We start from the raw sequence: 22,311 nt of genomic DNA, 5'->3' as shown, positions 1-22,311 counted from the left end.
AGAGGGTTGCTGGAGGGGTTGTGGGAGGGGATATGGGTTAAATAGGTAAAGGGCATTAAGGAATCTACTCCTGAAATCATTGTTGCACTAGATGCTAACTAACTTGGATGTACATTAAAAAAAATTAAATTAAATTAAATTTAAAAAAAGGGATGTGGTCATCTTTAGAGGGGCCATTATTCTGCTGACCACAGGAATGACAGTATCGAATAAGTTTCTTCACAATCTCCTAGAAGCCTGCCTCCACCTCTGGCTTGTTGTTCTGGAGCTCACAGTGTGGTGGGGGAAATGACTACTAGAAAACTAACCATACAAATAAGCAACTATAATTATGACGTGTGTCATAAAGAAGGAGCACGAGAAGCTATGTGGGAGCACAGAGCACAGTGGAGGCTTTTTGGGGGGAAATGACACTTAAGCAAGACATGAAGAATGAGTAGGAGCTGGCCAGGCAAAGCAGAGGCAAAGGGTATATATAGAATGTGTAAAGGCCCTGTGGTGGGAAGTCTAGAAATGGAGAGTAACACGAGATGTGGTTTAAAGATGTGGTTGGGTGTGGTCACTGGGGCTCTGTGGGTCCTGTTTAAGTGATTTGGATTTTAATTCTGAGTGCAACAGGGAGCACTGTAGGCAGAGGTGGGGGTAGATAATCAAATCTGCATTCAGAGGTGACTACTATGTGGAGAAGAGATTGCAGGGGACAACAGAGGACGAAGGGACGTAGAAGCCGGAGGAGGATCTGTACCGAGAACAGCTGTGGCGATGGAGAAAAGTGGGTACATATGAAATGCTATTTGGATACAGAACCAACAGGGCTTGGGGACCCACTGAAAGTGAGGGTGAGGGCTAAACAGGTAAACTGAGGTACAGAGAGGTGAAATCACTTGTCCCAGAGCTGGACTGGCTAGGATGTAGTTTTGACTGCTTCCATAGTAACCAAACAACTTAGACATTTATTTCTTAGAAGTTTATTCTTCTTGTAGATCTCTAACTTATAGATGGGACGGAGTGACCAGGCTGCCTGGTCTAGGAGATCATTCCACCTTGTTGCCTCTCCATTCCTTGGCGTGGTGGTTTCCCAAGCCATCATCCTCAGGGTTAAGGGCAGATCAGCCCACTCTGCCCATGTTCCTGCCCAAGGGGAAGGGGACAGTCTGCCTATTCTTTTTTTTTTTTTTTTTACATTTATTTTCGAGAGAGAGAGACAAAGAAGCAGAGCACAAGCAGGGGGAGGGGCAGAGAGAGGGAGACACAGAATCTGAAGCAGGCTCCAGGCTCTGAGCTGTTAGTACAGAGCTTTAAGATCATGATCTGAGCTGAAGTTGTACCCTCAACCGACTGAGCCACCAAGGCTCCCCGACGTGTTTATTCTTCTCAAGAACATGGCCAAATGATGCACATATCACTTCCGCGCACATGCCCATGGGCAGAATTGAGTCACATGAGCTGCAGGAGACCCTGCGAATGCAATCTTTAACAGGATGGTTGTGTTACTAAAAGCTCTGGGAGGACAGCTGCCATTGTCCACTTGGAGGTTCACTGCTGGAGCTTTACCCAGGTCTTCTGTGCTCCAAAGGCTGAAATTTTGACTCTCAAACACTTCTGGCTAGAGCCCTGATGCTCCTGGTGCTGCTGGTCCAAGGACCAGCAGCATCAGCATCATTCAGGGGCTTGTGAAAAGTACAAACTCTCGGGCTCCTTCCTAGACCTGCAGAATCAGCATCTTCTTTTTCCAGATCCAGGATGTAGGTGAGGCAGCTGCTCTTGGTCCAAGGACCACACCTGGAGTAGCCAAGTGTCAACATCGGTGCTTCTCACGCTCTCACGTGCACCCAGATGGCCCAGGGGTCTTGCTAAAATGCAGGTTCTGGTTCATCAGTTCTGGGGCAGGGGCCCGAGATGCTGCGTTTCCATCAAACTCCCAGGCAGTGTTGATGCTCCTGGCCCGGGAACTGCACTTGGAACAGGAGGAGTCTAGGGTCTACAAGGTCCTTGACATGCTGAGCAGTTTCTCAGGACTGCTATAACAGGTTACCACAAACCAGGGGGCTCAAAACAACAGAAATCTATTGTCTCACCATTCTAGGGGCCAGAAGTCTGAATCAAGGTGTCCATGGAGCCATGCTTTCTCTGAAGGCTCCAAGGGAGAGTTTGTTCTGTGCCTCTTTCCCAGCTTCTGGGGTGGCTGGCAATCCTTGGTATTGCTTAGTTTGAAGGCAGATCACTCCAGTGTGTGCCTCTGTTGCCACGTCGTGTTTTCCCTGAGCCTGTCTGTGCCTCTCTTCTCCTCTTCTTGTAAGTACACCAATCCTATCAGATTACAGACCACCCAACTCCGAGAGGATCTCACGCTCTCTTGGGTCTTAATTACATTTTCAGAGACCCTATCTCCAAATCAGGTCACATTCTTAGGGACCAGGATTTAGGGCTTCAGCACATTTTTTGGGGTACATGTCAGCCCACAACAGTCCCCTTCACCCTTTCATGCTGGCTGTCCCCGATGCCCGCCCCAGGGCTCTAACCCACACACTTCCTTTTGCGCTGCCCAGGTGTGAATGAATGTGAAGATACCACCGTGTGCCCAGCTTATGCAATCTGCACCAACACTTTGGACAGCTACTACTGCACTTGCAAAGGAGGCTTTCTGTCGAGCAATGGACTGATGCGGTTCCAGGGCCCAGAAGTAACATGCAAAGGTGAGCACCCCCTCCTTAAAACCCTCTGCCATTTTGCAGGATAGTCAGGTGGAAGCTGGCTGGGCAGTGGATGTAGGCACTTTTTCTGTGTCCCAAACGTTATTTTCCCCCTCTCTCCTGCCCTGCCCCTTTTTATCTTTCTTTTTCTATGATGACGAGGATTCCTGCTCACTAAAAATCCCAACCATTTGAAACGAGCATAAGGATGAAAATAAAAGTAAACATAGTGCCATTTGTCAATATCCAGAAATAACCACTGATTTCATTTTGGGAAATCTTTTGGTTGTCTCTCCATGAAGAAACAAGAATTTTTAACATTCACTGAGCACCAGGCCCCCAATGAAGGGATTTACATGCATTTTTACATTAAATTGAGTGTATGCATCCTGATGATCTCCACTGTACAGATGAGGACACTGAGGCTTGGAGTGCTGGAATGACCTGTTCACGGCTGTGTGGTTGGACTGGCCTCCAAACCCAGTCTTTCCAACTCTCACAGCAGTTTCTGAACCAAGTCAACTCTTTGCCACACTCTAGTTGTGCGGTGTTGGGGAAACGTATTTACCCTCTCTAGGCCTCAATGTTTCCATCTGCAGAATGAGCGTATAAGAGTACCGACCTCCAAGGATAGCTGGGAAAATTAAGTGCCATGAAGTACGTAGTGTGCTAGGCACATGTATGCTCCCAAGAGCTACTACTTACTTAAATAATGTAAATTGAAATAATCCCCAGAATGAGTGACATTCTGTGTATGTATTTCTGTGTGTTTATATCCCAATTCTCCCCTTGACAGTCAAGACCTGATTGTACCTCTGCCTAAGACCAGGGATCATTGAACTTCTTAATGCAAAGGGCCAAATAGTAAATATTTTGGAGGTTGCAAGCTGTGTGATCTCTGTCATGACCACTCAATACTCCAGTTGTAGTGCAAAAGCAGCCAAAGATGATACACAAATGAATGGATGTGTTTGTTCCAATAAAACTTTATTTATACCAACACGTGGTGGGCTGGATTTGGCCCATGAGCTCCAGTTCACTGGGTGCTGAATAAGGTTATTCATTTCTATTGTTATGGTATCCAGGGAGCACTCAAATCCTTCTTTATCTGTGAGTTACAGCTCATGGGTCATTTGGCAAGCTACAGTAGTCCTGATAGACCCCGGTTTTTCATTTTGGGTTGAAATCAATATTCCCCATCTAGAGAATAATGGATACTACAGCAAGGATTTCATCCCCTTTATGCCTTTGTCTCCGGTTTGGTGCCTAAGACATGGTGAGTATTCGATAGATATTTGTTGAATGAAGGAGCACATTACCTTATTCTTTATGTCAACTCCAGTTTTCATCATCAGGTGTCAGTTGTTTCTAATGTTTTACTACCTCAAACAAAGGTGGAGTGAACATTCCTGTGATCTGATCTTGATGTCCAGGAGCAGCTCCAGATTTCTGTCTAGAAGTACAGTTTTCTGGGAGGAGCTGTAAGAGACGTGCCTTGAGGTTGTGTTTGCATGACAAGTACATAGCAAGTGTTTAGGCGACGTGACCAGGGCTGGAGGAGACTTGAGCTGGGCCTCCCCATGGCACCATGACAACTCAATTGTATGGGTCCCTCAACTCCTTTGCAAGTAATTCTTCATTATCTACTCCTGGGGAGATACTTCACTACATCAAACTTAGACATCAAAACTGAATGTGTCAAAATCAATGACAGTCATTTATTTTGTTCATAAATGTATCTGCCATTTGAGTTGAGTTCGGTGAGTATGGCTGGTCTCTGTTCCGTGCAGTCTGAGCTGAGTTGGCTTAAGTGGGGGCTAGAGGATCCACTTTAAAGGCAGCATACGCACAAGGCTGGCATCTGCTGCTGGCCGTGGGCTGGCTGCTCCACCAGGGCTGTGGGCTGGAGGTCTTGGTTCTTCTCCAGGTCGGCTGCTTTTTCATGGCTGGTTGGGCTTCCTCACATATGGCAGCTAAGCCCCAAGAATGAGCATCTCAAGAGAACAGGGAGGGGGTGCATGGTATCTTTATGACCTAGTACCACTCCCAGAGTCCCAGCAGGCTCAGATTCTAGAGAAGGGAACATCGGTACCACTGCTTGCTGGAAGGAGTACAAATTCATAAAATGAAGGGTATATCGCATGGAAGACGTTGTCTCCACCAACTTTGGAAATACAATTTGCTACACAAGATGAAGCAAATTAGTGATTCCAACTCTTTCTGTGTCCAGATGTAGATGAATGTTCTCAAAACCCCCAACCATGTGGTGCCAACTCAGTCTGCCAAAACCTGCAGGGGAGATACAAGTGCAGCTGCTTGCCTGGTTTCTCTTCTCCCACTGGAAATGACTGGACCTCGGGAAAGCCGGGTCATTTCTCATGCACAGGTAATGCTCTCAGGCATGGTTCTTGGGTGGACAGCGACCACTAGTGGGCAGTGTCTCTCACCTGAGCCAAGTCTTTGGTCTGCTCACTCTCCTCCACTGCTCCTCAGACATCGATGAATGCCTCTCCGATGGGGCCTGCCCAGAGCATGCTGAGTGTATCAACTCCTTGGGAAGCTACAATTGCAGCTGCCAGGTTGGATTCATCTCTCACAACTCGATCTGTGAAGGTATAGAGGACCTGCTTTTCTTTATGTAGCTACTCAATTAATTAACAACCACCTCACTTGATGATTCTGTGAGGTTAGAGACTGTATTCTTCATTTTGGGGGTGAGAAAATTTAGGCTCAGACCATTGAAGTAACTTCCCCCAAAATATGCAGCTATTAAGTAGAAGAGCCAGGATTGGAACTCCAGTCAAGGGTCTACTCTGAGTGCAGCAGTGGGTCAGACAATACTTGAGAGCAATGGCGGGGGGGGGGGGGTGCTGTGTCCCATGAGCAATAACTTTCAAGGGGGATGCTGGCAATGCCTGGAAACATTTTTGATTGTCACAACTGGTGGTGGTGACGGGCTCCTCTTGTCTAGTGAGGAGAGGCCACAGATGCTGCTAAACACCTTACAATGCACAGAACAGCTTCCCGCCAACCAAAAATAATCTGGCCCCAAATGTCTTTAGTTCTGAGACAGAGAAACTGCGTGATAGGGTGAGCTCAGGCTCAAACTTCAGAACTATTTCCTATAATGTATTTGGTTCAAGACCTCAGGGTTACCCTCAACCCCTACCCCATGCCTTCCATACTAAATCAGTCACCATAGCTTGGGGAATTTACCTGCTAAATATGTCTTGAATCTCTCCATTCTTCCTCATGCTTGGTTCGGGCTTCATCATTAGTTTAGCAGCGTCCTCCCTGGGCTTGTCCTTCCTCCATTCTTGTCCCCTCGAATCCATCCTTCCAAACTGCAGCCAGAATTTGCTCACAAGAAGCAAGGGCTCCATCTCCCTGCATCTGGTTCAGAACTATTGTTCTCCATGCTCGTTTGTAGGGAAGGTGACTCCATCAAGCAAGGCATGGAGTGATCCAGCCCTTATCACGTCCCCTGGGCTTGGAGTCAGAGATATTTGAGGTCCTCTCTGATTTTTCTGATACATTTGTAGCAGTAGCTATTGCTGAAAAACAGATCACCCTGAAAGTCAGTGGCTAGAGACAAGCACCATATACGTGGTTTGTGTTCTGTGCATTGGAAATTTAGGTTGGGCTCTGCTGGCCACTTGCTTGCGTCTGTACTGGGCTTGTTCGTGTGTCTGTGGTCAGCTGTGAGTCAGCTTGCTCATCTCGGCTGGGCTGCCTCACGTGTCGGGGGCTCCTGTGGGATGATCCATCTCTCTTCCACCTTGTCTCTCATTCTTCATTAGGTGAGTCTAGGGATTGTTCATGTGGCAGAAGCAAGGGGCTTAAAGAATGAGCAGAAGCAAATAGGTCTCTAGAAATCTAAGACTTGGAACTGGCACGACATCATTTCTGCTGTGTTCTTTTGGCCAGTGAAAGTCATAGGCCAGATTCAAGCTGGATTCGAGGTGTGGCGAAACAAGCTCCCATTATAGAGGAGGCGTGGCAAAGTCACACCGCACCACGCCATCTACATCCCATGGTGTGGGTGCAGGGAGGAGTAAAGGAGCACAGCCATTCTATGTTCATCTGTCTTGGAGCTATTCACCGCCCTCCACTTATATATATTGGGTCAGAATTTATTCCCGTGGCCAAGCTTCAGTGTAAGGGAGACAAGGAGAAAGGGGAGAACATACACAGTGAATCTCTGTTTGCAGTCTCCTATTCTCATTTCTTCATCTGCTTTGTCTTGGGTTTTCACCTGCACTGACCAGACGTGGATGAATGTGCCGACCCCGCAACTTGCCCGGAGCACGCAACTTGTCACAACAGTCCTGGAAGCTACTCTTGTGTCTGCAACCTAGGATTTGAATCCAGCAGTGGAAACACGAGCTTGCAGGGCCCAGGAGACACATGTGAAGGTCGGTGGGAAGGGTTTGTTGGGGAACCAGGTCCAAGTCTGCATGCAAAGACAGCAGTCGTGGGTGAGGGGTCAGGATGAGTCTGGGCTGAGCTCAAGGACCTCATCGGCTAAGCTGATGCCAAAAATTGCTCATCCATTCACTCATGCACTCATTCAACAAATACTTCCTGAGCACCTACTGTATGCCAGGCACTCTTCTAGAGTTGGTGGATGCAGCACCAAATCACATAGGCAAAACGATTTGTTCTCCTAGAACTCATCATCTAGGGTTAAGGGAGATAGATAGCAAAATAAATGCATGGCCATATGTGTGCCAGGAGTGGCTGAAAGAAATAAAGATAAATAAGGCAGGAAAGGTGCATACGCAGCGCTGGGAGTAGGGGTCAACTTTTAGTAGAGTGAGTGGTAAGGAAAGGCCACACTGAAAAGTTGATATTTGAGAAAAGATGTGAAGGATATGAGGGAGTGAGATATTGGGTATCTGGGGAAGGGTGTTCCAGGAGGAGGGAACCGCAGATACAAAGGGCTGGAGGCAGGATCCCAGCCAAGGTGCTAAGCTCTTCCGGACATGTACTCATTGTCTGCCCAACACCCTGATGGTATTAGTGGTGTTTTATGCCCATTTCATAGATGAGGAACCTGAGCCTCCATCGTGGTGAAACAACTCTTCCACGGTCAAATAGCTAGGAAGTAGGGGAGTCAGGATCTGAACTGGCCATCATTGACTTGAGTCCAAATTTCCAGACTCTGACTCAAGACCACCTGGGAAGCTGTCACCTAAGAAGCCCAGAACCAGACTGAACCTGATTTTGAATCCTGGTGTGCCTTTCACAGGCTGTGTGACTCTGCACAATTGTGACGCCTCAGTTTCCTCATCAGAAAAATGGAAGTAATGTTAGTGTGCACCTCACAGGGCTGCCGTGAGCATTCCTCGAGCAGGTGCATGTAAGGGATGTTCCTCAGTGTCTGTCACAAAAATCTCAACACATTAGCAGTTAATTTTTTATCTTAGCTAACAAGTACTTACCTCATACTTGTTATTCTCCAGACTCTGCTCTGAGTCCTTCCCAGATCACACCTTATTCAATGCTCAAACAACCCTATGGGGGAAGTACTATTATTATCCCTGTCTGACAGATGAGGGCACTGAGACACACAGAGGTGAACTATCTTGCCCAGTGCATTGTCAGCTCAGGGCCACCAGAACAAAACACTGCAGACAGGGTGGTTTCAACATAGAGATCTATTTTCCCTCCATTGTGGAGGCTGGAAGTCTGAGACCACACTGGGTTCTGGAGAGGGCTGTCCTCCTTGCTTCCAGATGACTGCCTTCATTCTGGGGTCATGGACAGTGAGTTCTGATTTCTCTCCCTGTTTTTATGGGTACTAATCCCATCTTTTTTAAAGTTTATTTAGTTGTTTTTGAGAGAAAGAGAGAGAGAACTCACAGTAGGAGCCGAGGGGGAGAGAGAGAGGAAGAGAGCGGGAGAGGGGGAGAGAGAGAGAGAGAGAGAGAGAGAGAGAGAGAGAGAGAGAGAGAGAATCCCAAGCAGGCTCCGCACTGCGTATACAGAGCCAGGTGCAGGGTTCGAACTCACCAGCTGTGAGATCATGACCTGAACAGAAACCTAGAGTTGTATGCTTAATTGACTGAGCCACCCAGGTGCTCCAGGGCACTAATCCCATCTTAAGACCTCATCAACCTAATCATCTTGTGAACGCCTTTTGTCCAGATACCGTCTCTCCGAGTGTTGGGGATGTAACATATCAATCTGGGGGCACATATTTCAGTCCACAGCACCCAGTAACACACAGTCTATAGGGACAGAGCCAAGCTTTGAGCCCAGACTGTCCATGCTTTGCACCCCTCCACTTGGATGCCTCTCAGTCATTATTATTATCACTGATAACATAGTATTTCTTAGAGGGAGGAATTGAGATATCAAGGAACGGGGTCCAGGGAGTTCAAGGCTGAGGGAGCAAACAGTGAGCCTTCCTGGACCTACAGGTAATCAGTGAATCTGGATCAGGAATTACTAAGGGGTTAGCAAGGAAAGATGAGGTAGGTGAGCTTAGGTGGGTCCAAACTCTCAGAGTCTCATGTGTTCTAAAGAGGAGTTTGGATTTTATCCCGAAGTGTGGAGAGCCTCATCAAGAGATTTGTGTGGGTCACATCCTGGCTCTCTGCACTTCCTTTCAGCAGTGTTTAAGAGGGTGCAAGCAGAGCCAGGGAGACCGGCTGGCTTTAGTCAGGATGGGGTTGTGCACTGCCATGGCCTCAGCATCCTTTATCCATTTGACTCAGCCTAGTTTTCTGCTTAGATGTGAACGAATGTGCCAGGAACTCAACTCTTTGTGGCCTCAGCTCAGTGTGTACCAACACCCCGGGGGAATACCACTGCTCCTGCCTGCCTGGGTTCTTTTCACCTGTTGATTGGACCCCTGAGAAACCAGAGGATTTCAGATGTACAGGTAATGCTCCCAGCCATGCTGAGGACTTTTCATGGATGTCAACGTACCCTGAAGAGAGTGGCTTACAAACAACGCTTTCTGCTTGCTCATGATCCTGTGGGTTGACTGCATGGTTTTTGAAGGTGGGGGTGGGCACTAAGGTGGCACGAGGTCTAAAATGGCCTCACTTATATGGCTTGTAGTTGGTGCTTGGCTCTGCGTGGGAGCTCAGATAGGCCCTTCAGTTTTCCTCATGGGCCTGTCCACACCAAAATTTTGGATGGTTACTACTGCACTTGCAATCGAGGCTTTCTGGCCAACAATGGACCGATGCAGTTCAGGAACCCAGGAGTGACATGAAAAGTTGAGTACGCACCCCCTCAAAACCCTCCGCCATTTTGTAGGATAATCAGGTGGAAGCTGGCTGGGCAGTGGATGTAGGCACTTGTTTTTGTCCCAAACGTTATTTTCTCTCCCTCTCCTTCCCTGCCCTCTTTTCATTCTTTTTCCATAGTGACAATGATTCCTGTTCACTCAAAATTCTAACCATTTGGAGCTGACATTTAGATGAAAATAGAAGTGAAAATCAATATCCAGAGATAAACCACTGATTTCATTTTGGGAAATCTTGTGGTTGTCTCTCCATGAAGGAAACAAGAACTTTTAACATTCGCTGAGCACCAGGCCCCCAATGAAGGGATTTACGTGCATTTTTACATTAAATTGAGTGTAGGCGTCCTGATGAACTCCACTGTATAGATGAGGACACTGAGGCTTGGAGTGCTGGAATGACCTGTTCACGGCTGTGTGGTTGGACTGGCCTCCAAACCCAGTCTTTCCAACTCTCACAGCAGTTTTGAACCAAATCAACTCTTTGCCACACTCTAGTTGTGCGGTGTTGGGGAAACGTATTTACCCTCTCTAGGCCTCAATGTTTCCATCTGCAGAATGAGCGTATAAGAGTACCGACCTCCAAGGATAGCTGGGAAAATTAAGTGCCATGAAGTACGTAGTGTGCTAGGCACATGTATGCTCCCAAGAGCCCCTACTTACATATGTAATGTAAATTGAAATAATCCCCAGAATGAGCGACATTCTGTGTATGTATTTCTGTGTGTTTATATCCCAATTCTCCCCTTGGCAGTCAAGATCTGATTGTACCTCTGCCTAAGACCAGGGATCATTGAACTTCTTAATGCAAAGGGCCAAATAGTAAATATTTTGGAGGTTGCAAGCTGTGTGATCTTCTGTCATGACCACTCAATACTCCAGTTGTAGTGCGAAAGCAGTCAAAGATGATACACAAATGAGTGGATGTGTTTGTTCCAATGAAACTTTATTTATACCAACACGTGGTGGGCTGGATTTAGCCCATGAGCTCTAGTTCACTGGGTTCTGAATAAGGTTATTCATTTCTATTGTTATGGTATCCAGGGAGCCACTAATTTGCTTCATCTTGTGTAGCAGATTGTATTTCCAAAGTTGGTGGAGACAACGTCTTCCATGCGATATACCCTTCATTTTATGAATTTGTACTCCTTCCAGCAAGCAGTGGTACCGATGTTCCCTTCTCTAGAATCTGAGCCTGCTGGGACTCTGGGAGTGGTACTAGGTCATAAAGATACCATGCACCCCCTCCCTGTTCTCTTGAGATGCTCATTCTTGGGGCTTAGCTGCCATATGTGAGGAAGCCCAACCAGCCATGAAAAAGCAGCCGACCTGGAGAAGAACCAAGACCTCCAGCCCACAGCCCTGGTGGAGCAGCCAGCCCACGGCCAGCAGCAGATGCCAGCCTTGTGCGTATGCTGCCTTTAAAGTGGATCCTCTAGCCCCCACTTAAGCCAACTCAGCTCAGACTGCACGGAACAGAGACCAGCCATACTCACCGAACTCAACTCAAATGGCAGATACATTTATGAACAAAATAAATGACTGTCATTGATTTTGACACATTCAGTTTTGATGTCTAAGTTTGATGTAGTGAAGTATCTCCCCAGGAGTAGATAATGAAGAATTACTTGCAAAGGAGTTGAGGGACCCATACAATTGAGTTGTCATGGTGCCATGGGGAGGCCCAGCTCAAGTCTCCTCCAGCCCTGGTCACGTCGCCTAAACACTTGCTATGTACTTGTCATGCAAACACAACCTCAAGGCACGTCTCTTACAGCTCCTCCCAGAAAACTGTACTTCTAGACAGAAATCTGGAGCTGCTCCTGGACATCAAGATCAGATCACAGGAATGTTCACTCCACCTTTGTTTGAGGTAGTAAAACATTAGAAACAACTGACACCTGATGATGAAAACTGGAGTTGACATAAAGAATAAGGTAATGTGCTCCTTCATTCAACAAATATCTATCGAATACTCACCATGTCTTAGGCACCAAACCGGAGACAAAGGCATAAAGGGGATGAAATCCTTGCTGTAGTATCCATTATTCTCTAGATGGGGAATATTGATTTCAACCCAAAATGAAAAACCGGGGTCTATCAGGACTACTGTAGCTTGCCAAATGACCCATGAGCTGTAACTCACAGATAAAGAAGGATTTGAGTGCTCCCTGGATACCATAACAATAGAAATGAATAACCTTATTCAGCACCCAGTGAACTGGAGCTCATGGGCCAAATCCAGCCCACCACGTGTTGGTATAAATAAAGTTTTATTGGAACAAACACATTCATGCATTTGTGTATCATCTTGGGCTGCTTTCGCACTACAACTGGAGTATTGAGTGGTCATGACAGAGACCACACAGCTTGCAACCTCCAAAATATTTACTATTTGGAGTCGTTTCTGCTTCCATACAAATTTTAGAATAGTTTGTTCTAGCTCTGTGAAGAATACTCATGTTATTTTGACAGGGATTGCATTGCATGTGTAGATTGCTTTGGATAGCATCAACATTTTAATAATGTCTGTTCTTCCTATCCTTGGGCATGGAATGCTTTTCCATTTCTTTGTGTCTTCTTCATTTTCTTTCATATGCTGTCTATACTCTTCAACGTACAGATCTTTTAGCTCTTTGGTTACGTTTATTCCTAGGTATCTTATGATTTTTGGTGCAATTGCAAATGGGATTGATTCATTGATTTCTCTTTCTGCTGCTTCATTATCGGTGTATTGAAATGCTAACGATTTCTGTATGCTGATCTCATCTTCTGTGAATTTGCTGAGTTCCTGTATCAGCTCTAGCAGTTTTTTGGTGGTGTCTTTTGGGTTTTCCACATAGAGTATCATGTCATGTGAAAAATGAAAGTTTGACCTCCTCCTTGCCAATTCGTATCCTTTTGATTTCTTTGTACTGTCTGATTGCTGAGGCTAGGATTTCCAGTGCTATGTTTAACAACAATGGTGAGAGTGGACATCCCTGTCATATTCCTGACCTTAGGCAGAAAGATCTCAGTTTTTCCCCATTGAAAATGAGGGAAATGAGCTGTGGGCATTTGTATATAGCCTTTATGATGTTGAGGTATGTTCCTCCCATCCTGACTTTCTGGAGGGTTTTTATCAAAACAGGATGCTGTATTTTCTCAAATGCTTTGTCTATTTGCATCTATTGAGAGGATCATGTGGCTCTTATCCTTTCTTTTATTAACGTGATGTATCAAGTTGAATGATTTTCAGATATTCAACCAGCCCTGCAGCCCAGGGTAAATCCTACTTTATCGCAGTATATAATTCTTTGAACGTATTGTTGGATTTGATCTGCCAGTATCTTGTTGAGAATGTTTACATCCGTGTTCATCAGGGGAACTGGTCTGTAATTCTCTTTTTCAGTGGGTCTTTACCTGGTTTGGGAATCAAGGAAATGCTGGTCTCCTAGGATGAGTTTGGAAGTTTTCTTCCATTTCTATTTTTTTGAATAGCTTCAAAAGAATAGATTTGACTCTTCTTTAAATGTTTGATAGAATTCTCCTGGGAAGCCATCTGGCCCTGGAACCTTGTTTATTGGGGGATTTTTGATTAGTGATTCAGTTTCTTTACTGACTATGGGTCTGTTCAAATTTTCTGTTTCCTCCTGTTTCAGTTTTGGTAGTTTATATGTTTCTAGGAATTTATCCATTTCTTCTAGGTTGCCCAATTTGTTGGCATACACTATCTCATAACATTCTCTTATTATGGTTTGTATTTCTGCGGTGTTGGTTGTGGTCTCTCTTCTTTCATTTGTGATTTAATTTATTTGGGTCCTTTCCTTTTTCTTTTTGATGAGTCTGGCTAGGGGTTTATCAGTTTTGTTAACTGTTTCAAAAAACCAGCTCCTAGTTTCATTAATCTGTTCTACTGGCTTTTTCAATTTCAATATAATTGATTTCTGCTCTAATCTTCATTATTTTCCTTCTTCTGCTGGTTTTGGGCTTTATTTACTGTTCTTTTTCTAGCCCCCTTAGGTGTGAGATTAGGTTGTGTATTCGAGACCTTTTTTCCTTCTTTAGGAAGGCCTGGATTGCTATATACTTCTGTCTTATGACCACCTTTACTGCATCCCAGACATTTTAGACTGTTGTGTTTTCATTTGCATTGGTTTCCATATACTTTTTAATTTCTTTTTTAATTTCTTGGTTAACCCATTCATTCTTTAATAGGATGTTCTTCAACCTCCAAGTATTTGTAGTTTTTCCACATTTTTTCTTATGGTTGATTTCAGGTTTCATAGCATTGTGGTCTGAAACTACACATGGTATGATCTCGATCTCTTCATACTTGTAGATGGCTGACTTGTGATCCATTCTGGAGAATGTACCGTGTACACTTGAGAAGAATGTATATTCTACCTTTAGGATAAAATGTTCTAAATACGTCTGTTAAGTCCATCTGGTCCAGCGTGTCATTCAAAGCCATTGTTTCCTTGCTAATTTTCTGCTTAGATGATGTGTCCATTGCCATAAGTGGGGTGTTAAAGTCCCCTACTATTATGGTATTATTATCAATGAGTTTCTTTATATGTGTGATTAATTGATTTACGTGGCTGGCTGCTGTCAAGTTGGGGGCATAAATATTCACAATTGTTAGGTCTTATTGGTGGATAGACCCCTTCATTATGATATAATGCCCTTCTTCATCTCTTGTTACAGTCTTTATTTTAAAATCTAGTTTGTATGATGTAAGTATGGCTACTCCAGCTTTCTTTTGACATCTGTCAGCTTGATAGATGGTTACCCATCCCCTCACTTTCAATCTGCACGTGCTCTTGGGTCTAAAACAAATCTCTTGTAGGCAGCATATAGGTGGATGTTGTTTTTCTTATCCATTCTGATACTGTCTTTTCATTGGAGCATTTAGACCATTACGTTCAGAGGGATTATTGAGAGATATGAATTTAGTGCCATTGTGTTGCCTACGGTTGGTGTTTCTGGTGATACTCTCTTTCTAGTCTTTGTTGCTTTTGGTCTTTTTGTTTTGTTTTTTTCTCCCCTCAAAGGGTACCTCTTAAAATTTCTTGCAGGGCTGGCTCAGTGGTCACAAACTCCTTTAGTTTATGGTTGTCTGGGAAAGTCTTTATCTCTCCTTCTATTCTGAATGACAGCCTTGCTGGATAAAGAATTCTTAGCTGCATATTTTTCCCACATTGAATATATCCTGCCACTGCTTTCTGGCCTGCCAAATTGTTGTGAACCTCATCTGTCTTCCCTTGAAGGTTAAGGATTTTTGTACTCTTGCTAGTTCCATGATTCTTTCCTTGTCTGTGTATTTTGTGAATTTGACTGTGACATGACTTAGTGATGGTTGGGTTTTGTTGAATCTAATGGGAGTTCTCTGTGCTTCTTGGACTTCGATGTCTGTGTCCTTCCCCAGATTAGGGAAGTTTTAAGCTATAATTTGCTCACATAAACCTTCTGCCCCTTTTCCTCTTTCTTCATCTTCTGGGACTCCTTGTTACAAATGTTATTCCTCTTTAGTAAGTTGCTGAGTTTTCTAAGTCTTGAATTGCAATCTTTTCCCTTTGTTTCCCTTTCTTTTTTTCTTTCATTATTCTTATTTTTAAAATTTACATCCAAGTTAGTGGCATATAGTGCCACAATGATTTCAGGACTAGATTCCTTAATTCCCCTTACATTGAGTCCATCCTCCCTCCTACAACCCCTCCAGTAACCCACTGTTTGTTCTCCATACTTAAGAGTCTCTTACGTTTGGTCTCCCTCTCTGTTTTTATATTATTTTTGCTTCCCTTCCCTTATGTTCATCTGTTTTGTATCTTAAAGTCCTCATATGAATGAAGTCATATGATATTTGTGTTTCTCTGACTAATTTCGCTTAGCATAATACCCTCTGGTTCCATCCACATAGTTGCAAATGGCAAGATTTCATTCTTTTTGATTGTCGAGAAATACTCCATTGTGTGTGTGTATATATATATATGTGTGAGTGTGTGTGTGTGTGTGTGTGTGTGTGTGTGTGTGTATATATATATATATATATATATATATATATATATATACCACATCTTCTTTATCCATTCATCCATTGATGGACATTTAGGCTCTTTCCACTCTTTGGCTATTATTGATAGTGCTGCTATCAACATTGGGGTGAATGTGCCCCTACGAAACAGCATACCTGTATCCCTTGGATAAATACCTAGTAGTGCAATTTCTGGGCCAAAGGGTAGTTCTATTTGTAATTGTTTTCCAGAGTGGCTGCACCAGTTTGCATTCCCACCAGCAGTTCAAAAGAGATCCTCTCTCTCTGCATCCTTGCCAACATCTGTTGTTGCCAGAGTTGTTAATGTTAGCCATTCTGGCAGGTGTGAGGTGGTATCTCATTGTGGTTTTGATTTGTATTTCCCTGATGATGAGTGATGTTGAGCATGTTTTCATGTGTCGGTTGGCCATCTGGATGTGTTCTCTGGAGAAGTGTCTATTCATGTCTTTTGCCCATTTCTTCACTGGATTATTTGTTTTTTGGGGTGTTGAGTTTGATCAGTTCTCTATAGATTTTGGATACTAACCCTTTATCTGATATGTCATTTGCAAATATCTTCTCCCATTCCGTTGGTTGCCTTTTAGTTTTGCTGATTGTTTCCTTCACTGCACAGAAGTTTTTTTTTATTTTGATGAGGTCCCAATAGCTCATTTTTGCTTCTGTTTCCCTTGCCTCCAGAGTTGTGTTGAGTAAGAAATTGCTGTGGCCGAGGTCAAAGAGGTTTTTGCCCGCTTTCTCCTCGAGGTTTTTTTCTCCTCGAGGATTTTGATGGCTTCTTGTCTTACATTTAGGTCTTTCATCCATTTTGAGTTCATTTTTGTGCATGGTGTAAAAAAGTGGTCCAGGTTCATTCTTCTGCATTTCGCTGTCCAGTTTTCCCAGCACCACTTACTGAAGAGATGTCTTTATTCCATTGGATATTCTTTCCTGCTTTGTCAAAGGTTAGTTAGCCATACGTTTGTGGGTCCATTTTGGGGTTCTCTATTCTGTTCCATTGATCTGAGTGTCTGTTTTTGTGCCAGTACCATACCGTGTTGATGATTAAAGCTTTGTGATACAGCTTGAAGTCCAGGATTGTGATGCCTCCTGCTTTGGTTTTCTTTTTCAGGATTGCTTTAGCTATTCGGGGTCCTTTCTGGTTCCATACAAATTTTAGGATTGTTTGTCCTAGCTCTGTGAAGAATGCTGGTGTTATTTTGATAGGGATTGCATTGAATACATAGGTTGCTTTGGGTAGTAATGATTTTTAACAATATTTGTTCTTCCAATCCAGGAGCATGGAATATTTTTCCATCTTTTTCTGTCTTCTTTAATTTCTTTCATAAATTTTCTATAGTTTTCAGTGTATATATTTTTCACCTCTTGGTTAGATTTATTCCTAGATATTTTATGGGTTTGGGTGCAATCGTAAATGGAACCGATTCCTTGATTTCTCTTTGTGTTGCCTCATTGTTGGTAAATAGGAATGCCACCGATTTCTGTGCATCGGTTTTATGTCCTGCAACTTTGCTGAATTCATGGATCAGATCTAGCAGTTTTTTGGTGGAATTTTTGGGTTTTCCATATAGAGTATCATATCATATGCAAAGAGTGAAAGTTTCACCTCCTCCTGGCTGATTTGGATGCCTTTTATTTCTTCGTGTTGTCTGATTACTGAGGCTAAGACTTCCAATACTATGTTGAATAACAGTGGCGAGAGTGGACATCCCTGTCTTTTTCCTGACCTTAGGGGGTAAGCTCTCAGTGTTTCACCATTAAGGATACTAGCATTGGGTCTTTTGTATGTGGCTTTTATGATCTGGAGGTATGCTCCTTCTATCCCTACTTTCTTGAGGGTTCTTATCAAGAAAGCATGCTGTATTTTGTCAAATGCTTTCTCTGCATCTATTGAGAGGATCATATGGCTCTTGTTCTTTCTTTTATCGATGTGATGAATCACATTGATTGTTTTGTGGATATTGAGCGAGCCCTGCATCCCAGGTATGAATCCCACTTGGTCGTGGTGAATAATTTTTTTAATGTGTTGTTGGATCCGGTTGGCTAATATCTTGTTGAGGATTTTTGCATCCATGTTCACCAGGAAAATTAGTCAATAGCTCTCCTTTTTTGTGGGGTCTTTGTCTGGTTTTGGAATCAAGGTAATGCTGGCTTCATAGAAAGAGTTTCGAAAATTTCCTTTCATTTCTATTTTTTGGAACAGCTTCAAGAGAATAGGTGTTAACTCTTCCTTAAATGTTTGGCAGAATTCCCCTGGAAAGCCATCTGACCCTGGACTCTTGTTTTGGGGGGAGATTTTTATATTACTAATTTGATTTCTTTGCTGGTTATGGGTCTGTTCAAATTTTCTATTTCTTCCTGTTTCAGTTTTGGTAATTTATATGTTTCTAGGAATTTGTCCATGTCTTCCAGCTTCCCCATTTTATTGGCATATAATTGCTCATAATATTCTCTTATTGTTTGCATTTCTGCTGCATTGCTTGTGATCTTTTTTCCTTCTTGATTTTATTTATTAGGGTCCTTTTTCTTTTTGATCAAAGTGGCTTAGTGGTTTATCAATTTTGTTAGTTCTTTCAAAGAACCAGTTTCTGGTTTCATTGATCTGTTCTACCGTTTTTTATTTTTTTGTTTTGGCTCCAATAGCATTGTTTTCTGCTCTATCCTTTATTATTTCCCATTTACTACTGTGTTTTTGGTTTTATTTGTTGTTGTTTTTCCAGCTCTTTAAGGTGTATGTTTAGGTTGTATGCCTGAGACCCTTCTTCCCTCTTTAGAAAGGCCTGGATTGCTATATACTTTCCTCCTATGACCGCCTTTGCTGCGTCCCAGAGGTTTGGGGCTGTGGTGTTATCATTTTCATTGGCTTCCATGTACTTTTAATTTCCTCTTTAACTTCTTGGTTAGGCCACTCGTTCTTTAGTAGGATGTTCTTTAGCCTCCAAATATTTGTTACCTTTCCAAATTCTTGTGGTTGATTTCAAGTTTCATAGTGTTGTGGTCTGAAAATATGCATGATATGATGTCGATCATTTTGTATTTGTTGAGGGCTGATTTGTGTCCCAGTATGTGATCTGTTCTAGAGAACATTCCATGTGCACTGGAGAAGAATGTATATTCCGCTTCTTTAGGATGAATGTTCCGAATATACCTGTTACGTCTGGTCCGGTGTCATTCAAAGTCATTGTTTCCTTGTTGGTTTTCTGATTAGATGATCTGTCCATTGTTGTCAGTGGGGTGTTGAGTTCCCCTACTATTATGGTATTACTATCAATGAATTTCTTTATGTTTGAGTTTAATTGATTTATATATTTGGGTGTTTCACATTGGGAACATAAATGTTTACAATTGTTATGTATTCTTGGCGGGTAGAACCCTTAATTATGATGTAATGCCCTTCTTCATCTCTTCTTACAGACTTTATTTTAAAATCTAAATTCTCTGATATATGTATGGCTACCCTGGCTTTCTTTTGGCGACCATTAGCATGATAGATGGCTCTCCATCCCTTTACTTTCAATCTGAAGGTGTCTTTAGGTCTAAAGTGTGTCTCTTGTAAATAGCATATATATATGGATCTTGTTTTTTTATCCATTCTGTTACCCGTTGTCTTTTGATTGGAGCATTTAGTCCATTGACGTTTAGAGTGATTCCTGAAAGATATGAATTTATTGCCATTATGTTTCTTGTAGAGGTGGAGTGTTTGGTGGCGTTCTCTGGTCCTTTCTAGTCATTGTTGCTTTGGGTTCTATTTATTCATTCATTCATTCATTCATTCATTGATATTTTTTCTACCTTTTCTCCCCTCAGAGAGTCCCCCTTCAAATTTTGTGCAGGGCTAGTTTAGTGATCATGAACTCCTTTAATTTTTGTTTGTCTGGGAAACTTTTTACCTCTCCTTCTATTTGAATGCCAGCCTTCCTGGATAAAGAATTCTTGGCTGCATATTTCTCTGCTTCAGCACACTGAATATATCCTGCCACTCCCTTCTGGCCTGCCAAGTTTCTGTGGATAGGTCTACTGCAAACCTGATCTGTCTTCCCTTGTAGGTTAAGGACTTTTTGTCCCTTGCTGCTTTCATGATTCCTTCCTTGCCTGAGTGTTTTGTGGATTTGACTATGATATACCTTGTTGATGGTTGGTTTTGTTGAATCTAATTGGAGTCCTCTGTGCTTCCTGAATTTTGATGTCTGTGTCTTTCCCAGGTTAGGAAAGTTTTCTTCTATGATTTGTTCACATACACTCTTCTACCCAAGTTTCTCTCTCTTCATCTTCTGGGACCCCTATGATTCTGATGTTGTTCCTTTTTAGTGAGTCACGGATTTCTCTAATTCTTAAATTGTACCCTTTTGCCTTAGTCTCTCTCTAGTTTTCTGCTTCATTGTTCTCCATAAGTTTCTCCTCTATATTGCTGGTTTGCTGCTCTGCTTCATCCATCCTTGCTGCCGTGGCACGCATTGGAGATTGCAGCTCAGTTATAGCATTTTTTCATTATTCCTGACTAGATTTACTTCTTTTATCTCCGCAGAAAGGAATTCTCATCTATTTTCGACTCCAGCTAGTATTATTATCGTGATTCTAAATTCTTGTTCTGACATCTTGCTTGTATCTGCGTTGGTTAAGTCCCTGGCTGTCATTTCTTCCTGCTCTTTCTGTTGGGGTGAATTCCTTCATTGTCATTTTGAAGCTAGAAAAGAAATTAATGAGGTAAACAAAATTTAAAATTAAAAAAATTAAATTAAAACAAATTAAAAACAACACACACGCATGCATAAAAATCAAATAAATGATGCAAGATCTAGGTGTGTTTTGGTCTGGGTATTGAAAGGGGTTTGATAGATTAGAGAGAAAAAAGGGAAAAAGAAAAAAAGGGAAACGTTTGAAAATTTGAGAAAATGAAAACAATGAAATAGAAAAAAATGAAATGATAAAAGTAAAATAGAATTTGAAAAATTTATACAAAACTAAAAAATATAGTTGACAAAATTAAAGAAAAATATTTTTAATAAAATTGAAAATAAAAAGAAAATTTTTCTCTTCCTATATTCAAGAAAAAGACAAAAAGAAAAGAAAATTGAATAGATGGACCAGCAAACAGACTGTAATACGATTGAAATTACATCGTTTTCCCCTAGAAGTCCAACTATGAAGCACTTTATAGTTTGTAAACTAAGCAGGTGGAGAGACTTGTGGTTCCTGAAGAGTGAGGTTGACCCAGTTGGGTGGGGCTTGGTGTAATGGCTCTGTTCTCCACTAGGTGGCGCCGCTTAGCTTACTGGTGTGGATTGTTGTGGCGCTTGTAGGTGTGTATGCGCATGCACAGCAGGGGTGAAAATGGCATCACCCAGGTACCCAGTCTCTAGTATCAGAACTCTTTTCTCTCCAGTCAGCAATCGTGCACCCTTCCTTTGTCTCTGGCTTCCATCTGCTCTTGCTTTTACACTGTCCGTGACCAAGCCATCAGGCTGCAGGTGGCTCCTCCCTCCTGAGTTTTACCTCAGATGCAGCTGTTTTTTCCTGACCCCTTACTTCTGACAGACTGTGGCCTTGTCCTGCTCAGACTTTGTGTGGGAGGAACTCATTGAGCACTGGCCGGGTGCTGGCCACACCCAGGAACATTCTCGGGACCATGCTGCTGCTGATGCCCAGAGACTCTGACTGGGTGCCAACCTGCCCCAGAAAATGTTCACGTGATTGTGTAGCAGCAGCCGTTCAGGGATTATGGAAAATCACAGCACACACCCAGCACCAGGCTTCACCCTTATAGACCTTGTTCTAGCACCAAGAATGTGGTTGTTCTCTGGGGTCTACTGGGACCTCTGGGGTCTGCTGGGGTGGCCACACGGACTCTACCAAATATTCTCCCAGCAGGGGAACCCCCTCTCCTTGTGTGGCATGGGGACTTCACTCTGCTCCTCAGGATTCACCCATCCCACCAGAGTACCCAGGTATTGAGCTGCAGAGTTTCACACCATGCCCCTGTTGTTTATAGAGTCTCAGTGAGATGTAAACCCTCTCCTTTCTCCTTTCTGCCTTTTTTGTTCAGTCCCTGCGGCTGTTTCCCCTTTTCTAGTTTCTCTCCAGTTATTTGGGGGGGGGGGGTGGTTCTTCTCCCGTACTATCCACACATCTCTGTCCTCTCTATGCAAGCAAAAATGGCGCCCTACCCTCCAAGGCTTCTCTCTCCCCCAGTTTACCTCTCCGAGCCATGTACCTGTTGAGTTGTGTGGTCCAGGTTGTGCAGATTGTTGTGTTAATCCTCAAGTAAGATTTCTAGGTGTGCAGGATGGTTTAGTGATGATCTGGCTGTATTTCATGGATGTGAGACACAA

The 22,311-nt window shown here is 43.2% G+C and overlaps 1 protein-coding gene across 2 annotated transcripts in view; it reads left to right on the top strand.

The window, feature by feature from the left end:
* ADGRE1 (adhesion G protein-coupled receptor E1) overlaps positions 1 to 22,311 on the top strand; it is an 86,429-nt gene that overhangs the window by 11,545 nt on the left and 52,573 nt on the right. The window contains exons 3-7 of one of the 2 annotated variants that reach the window (XM_086699271.1): positions 2,550 to 2,696; positions 4,924 to 5,079; positions 5,187 to 5,306; positions 6,962 to 7,108; positions 9,433 to 9,582. In XM_086699271.1, the coding sequence (XP_086555397.1) occupies positions 2,550 to 2,696; positions 4,924 to 5,079; positions 5,187 to 5,306; positions 6,962 to 7,108; positions 9,433 to 9,582 (720 nt within the window). The remainder of the gene's footprint in view (positions 1 to 2,549; positions 2,697 to 4,923; positions 5,080 to 5,186; positions 5,307 to 6,961; positions 7,109 to 9,432; positions 9,583 to 22,311) is intronic. The other variant, XM_086699272.1, reaches the window with a different exon arrangement.

The sequence above is a fragment of the Puma concolor genome, chromosome A2 (assembly GCF_028749965.1).
Source record: "Puma concolor isolate L17-30 chromosome A2, mPumCon1.1.hap2, whole genome shotgun sequence".
NCBI classification, from domain to species: Eukaryota; Metazoa; Chordata; class Mammalia; order Carnivora; family Felidae; genus Puma; species Puma concolor.
Note: the sequence above shows the minus strand (reverse complement) of the source record. Positions and strands in the feature narration are given on the sequence as shown.